The sequence below is a fragment of the Rhagoletis pomonella genome, unplaced genomic scaffold (genome assembly GCF_013731165.1).
Source record: "Rhagoletis pomonella isolate Grant_MI unplaced genomic scaffold, Rhpom_1.0 Rhpom_scaffold_00006, whole genome shotgun sequence".
Taxonomy (NCBI): domain Eukaryota; kingdom Metazoa; phylum Arthropoda; class Insecta; order Diptera; family Tephritidae; genus Rhagoletis; species Rhagoletis pomonella.
In genome coordinates, this window is record NW_023458560.1 from 13,116,823 (window position 1) to 13,121,381 (window position 4,559).

General features: G+C 36.5%; 2 protein-coding genes across 9 annotated transcripts in view; one reads left to right on the forward strand and one right to left on the reverse strand.

The window, feature by feature from the left end:
* Nucleotides 1-1,990, forward strand: part of LOC118740420 (protein ANTAGONIST OF LIKE HETEROCHROMATIN PROTEIN 1-like) — a 12,134-nt gene extending 10,144 nt beyond the window's left edge. Inside the window, exons 3-7 of one of the 8 annotated variants that reach the window (XM_036471955.1) lie at nucleotides 11-939; nucleotides 998-1,042; nucleotides 1,099-1,160; nucleotides 1,235-1,304; nucleotides 1,802-1,990. In XM_036471955.1, coding sequence (XP_036327848.1) covers nucleotides 11-483 — 473 coding nt within the window. In that variant the 3' untranslated portion in view covers nucleotides 484-939; nucleotides 998-1,042; nucleotides 1,099-1,160; nucleotides 1,235-1,304; nucleotides 1,802-1,990. Of the gene's footprint in view, nucleotides 1-10; nucleotides 940-997; nucleotides 1,043-1,098; nucleotides 1,305-1,801 lie in introns of those variants that run through there. The other 7 variants (XM_036471959.1, XM_036471951.1, XM_036471958.1 and 4 more) reach the window with 7 other exon arrangements.
* LOC118740422 overlaps nucleotides 1-3,176 on the reverse strand; it is a 12,280-nt gene extending 9,104 nt beyond the window's left edge. The window contains exon 1 of the mRNA XM_036471965.1: nucleotides 2,798-3,176. Coding sequence (XP_036327858.1) covers nucleotides 2,798-2,947 — 150 coding nt within the window. The 5' untranslated portion in view covers nucleotides 2,948-3,176. The remainder of the gene's footprint in view (nucleotides 1-2,797) is intronic.
* Nucleotides 3,177-4,559: the final 1,383 nt, after the last annotated feature.

The following is a 4,559-nucleotide window of genomic DNA, read 5'->3' on the forward strand; positions in this document are numbered from 1 at the left end:
CCAACTAAGGGTGTCTTCGTTGGCGATGACGCGTTCCCCTTAACAACGAGGATCTTGAAGCCGTATTCCAGGCATGATGCATTGCCTCACAAGGAAAAGATTTTCAATTACCGGCTGTCGAGAGCTAGACGGATTGTTGAAAATGCCTTTGGAATAATGGCTTCTAGATTTCGCATTTTTCGAAAGCCTATATCTGTGTCCCTAGACAAAACCGACAGCATAATTAAAACGGCATGCGCACTCCATAATTGGCTCCGGACAAGCAATTTAAATGAAACTGGCTTAGTCGATCAGGAAGACATAAACACAGGAGCAGTTCAGCAAGGAAGTTGGAGAAGCATTCCTTCAGGGGGCTTACAAGAACTAACGACGCAATTGTCTTCAAACAACTACTCGAGAAGTGCAAAGGAACTTCGCGATAAATTCGCTAACTATTTTGTAGGCTCAGGAGCTGTTCCTTGGCAAGACAAAATGGTTTGTTAAGCCATTAAGCTGTTCTTTTGTTTGTTAGTTTTCTAACTAAACTTGACTAAATCTAAACTTGACTAAATGTAAACTTATTCACATTATATGCATTAAAAATTGAAACTGGAAAACTAAATATTTAGTTTAATTTTCATATGTTGATAAAATCACGAAGAGTATCATTTCTTTCTAATCAAGGTTCGTATATTTATGCATAAGTGCATGAATCAAAATATAAATCAATGCTGAGTGGAAACTCGGCACAATTTTTCTTTAAAAGCTCCACATGTAAATGTGTTGTAATCTTTGGTGGCGGTGCAGGGTTCTCATGTCAAATGTCAAAACGAAGTTACTATAAATAAAACCTTGATGCAATAATGAAAGGTGTTATAGGTTGGTTTTGCATTTATTAGGTCATTTCCTTACTGTTTCCTGGCCGACCTGTGCTGGTATTGTGATTAAGAGCTAATACACGTAAGCTAAAACATATTATTTTGACTTTATTCATGAACCATTCCATCCTCTGGTGAAGTGCAGCTGCAGCCGAATTTGATTGTGTGCACCATCGTGCAGATGAGTAAGTTGCAACCAGCTCTTTGTTGTTTCAAAACCTAATGAACCATTTGTTCGCAGATTTTTCCTGTTGCGCCTTTGTGCGCGTTGGAGTAAGTTGCAAACCATTGGAGACGGTTAAGGTGTGTCGGACAGGGGCCAAAGTTAAGATTCCTCTATGGAGACTCAAAAAATTAATATTATTGTTTTCATCTAGTACCTAAAATCGCTACTACTATAGCGACTCCAATCGGGACCAAAATTTATATGTGCTACCAAATGTGAATGTACATACATATCACATATATTAACATAGATACAGTGAACCAAAAAAAAAGTTGTACATTGAACGTATTTATCTCGAATGACTACGCTTAGCTCTGAAACTGTAACAAACCAAAGAATCACCATTTTTCGAAAGCAAACAAAAAATTTTCCACTAAGTTCAAAATGATTAACTGGTTAAAAAGTTAACTATTTAATACAAATTAGTATTAAGTTCAGCAACCCTCGGTATCTGGCATGTCTCCAAGCCTTCTATTCAGAGAGTTTGTTGTATTTTAGAGCATACACAACGTAAGGTAAGCATATTTATTTGAGATAAGTCTTTATTGTTGGCATGAAACCGAAGTATCTGTGTTTTAATTATTTTTAGTTTTATCTAAATAGCTTAACTAATGACAGAGATATTCAACTTTGAAGATGAGTACCTTCAATGTACAACTTTTTATTAAACATAATATTTTTATCTAACGCTGTAATATTTGTTTTCAATTTCTATTAGATATATTGTGAGCTATTTGACAGATTTTGTATAAATCTGAACTCGAAATGAAAATGAGTTAGGGCCTTTGTATATTAAGGTAACGATATACATATACTGCAGGTCACTTGATTAGAGCATCAGTATTCATAGTTTTCTTTTTGTTCGTTTAAAAGTAATTAATTTTTTTGTAAAAATAAAGCCTAGTCTAACAAAAACCATGTAAATACGAAACTTTGTACAACAGCAGAGTTTCTAATTTGCAGTGGCAAATAAAACTTCAGCGATGCCAACAGCAGTTCCTGCTTTTTGTTTTGATGAAATTACGTTATTTAATGAAAACCTAATAATTAAAGCAAAATCAATGCCTGACTTCAGATACATATTTGGATACGCTCTTGGATTTGCATATTCTTTGCATTTGTAAAATCACAACAATAAAATGCACACGCTTTGCATGGTAGTAAGCAAAAAATTTGCAAATGCAATACCAACTGTAAATCGAAGTCCATTTCCACAACATCCTGGACAGCCCTACTATGTTTATTAATCCCACTGGGCGATACTAGTTTTAATAAAAAATCCAAGCAGGGTGTTGAATTATTTAAGTAAAGGTGTCTTTTTATTCACTGGACCTCTTCCATTCTCAAAGGTATTCCACATTTCTTGCGCATATAACTGCGGCTATGGCGACCACAGTGTATTTGCGTAGAAGTCGTTGAATTTATTAATTAATTACTGACTGAAAATTATAAAGTTAAGTTTTAAAATGAAGTTTGGACCCTTGACTACAAGTGCGTGTAGAATTTTTTTTGGATCGGATCAACCATTCGGAAACAATAGCCCGAAATCATTGGGCAAATAGCTAAGCAGTACCCGTCAACCATCCACACTGTATTTGGGTAGAACTCGTTGAATTTATTAATTAATTACTGACTGAAAATGAATGGCTATTTATGACATGCAACGCCCGTACCGGAACTGCCCATATATTGAAATATATTTAAAAATACTTACCATATTAGTTTTTGAGGGCCTTCCTTCGGCAACTGGCTTCAAAAATCGGTCCGCCACCTCGAACCATGACAACCTTGGGACATATATATCGTCCGTACCAGCCCCACTCTTTCTGGACGATGCCACTTTAGCTGCTTCCCTGGTATACATCGTACGCAAGCTCTTAATTTTGCCCTTTAGCTCCTCCGTAGACAGGGTTAGAGACAACTCCTACTTTATGGCATTCAGAGCTGATGTTCGAAATGAATGGTTTTTGTACAATTTATTTCGCGGATCCCACAAACATGGGTGCTTTTCGCACACCTCCAAAAACGAAATCACATTAATTTTATTCATTTTAATTATATTTTTCCCAAATTTAATAAAACAAGCCACGCCAGAATACAATTTCAAAATGGTGGTATGTATACAGAATGTAAACAAACACAGGGTTGCACGGAAAAAAAATTGAACGAGCTCAAAGTTGGCTGGCGACCAACTTTGTTGAAAGCGATTAGTTGAAAGGCCGTTCGAACGAGGCGATTTTTACTTTCAACTAAGAGTTGCCTGAAAAATCGCCTCGTGCGAAAGGCCTATATAGCGCACGAATAGCGCTATTGTTAATTTCGCTCGTTTAGGTTGTTCACAATAGTATATTTTTCTCCGGTGAGAAGCTATTTTTTTAAATCAGGCAAACTTAATAGTGTGCTTATAAATATTTATTTAAATTTGTGCAAACTAAAATGAAGTAAAAAAGGCGAGTTTATAAAAACTCGGTAAAAATGGGTACAACAGAGTTCTGTTTGACGATTCGTCAGAGGATAGGGGCTTAGTATAGTGGCCAGGAGTAGAATATGTCTAAGGTTAGTCTTTTGAATATACTTTGACATACAATATATTTATAAATTCGTCTACGGATTTATTAAAAACTTCCGCATGTCTAAAGAGGTGTTTGTAGACCAGCCGTCCGCTACACAAAAACCTGCTGCAGCAATGCTTTCGAGCTAAATCTGTTTAAAATATTTTAAAACTATCAACATCTCCACGCATGAGTATTGGGATTTTCTTTCATGAGTGCAACCAGCCTTTCGATCATATGTTTAGTATTCACGACATTAGACCTGCATGATTTTAATAAAAATTGGTGTCTAGCCGCAAAAAAGCCATAAAACAAAGCAAAATCATATATTTTTCACAATTTTCTACCACTTCGCTGCAGCAAAATTCTGTTCTGCAGAAAATTCGATACTCAACGAAAACGGCTGCATAGCTCATAATACGAATTTCACATTCGATCATCGATAGCCAGTGAAGATAGAAAATCGAATGCAACTCATAATAAGAGCCATAAATCAGTTAACGTGGAGAAAGCTGCTGAATCATATGAATTCTAGTGAGAGCTTCTATTAAAGAGCGAGACCTGGATATTTGATAAATCGCCAAAGGCTCTGATACTGATTCCAGTAGAGACGTGGATAGCCAATCGATGAAAAAATGGATAAATATTTACAGATACCCCTTATACCCAGACAAGAAGGTCCTTACATTTGGTGGAATCATAGACGGCCGCTGTGGTGTAGCGGTTAGCCTGGGATCAAGTCCGGTTCAACCAAACATAAAAAAAGGTTTTCTAATACCCTCTGCCTATTTCTACCATTAAAACAGCTTCTCATAAAAATACAATCGCCGTTCGGAGTCGTCGTAAATCTGTAGGTCCCTCCCCTTGTGTTACAACATCAATTCGCATGCCACAAATCGGAGGAGAAGCCCGGTCAAACAGTAA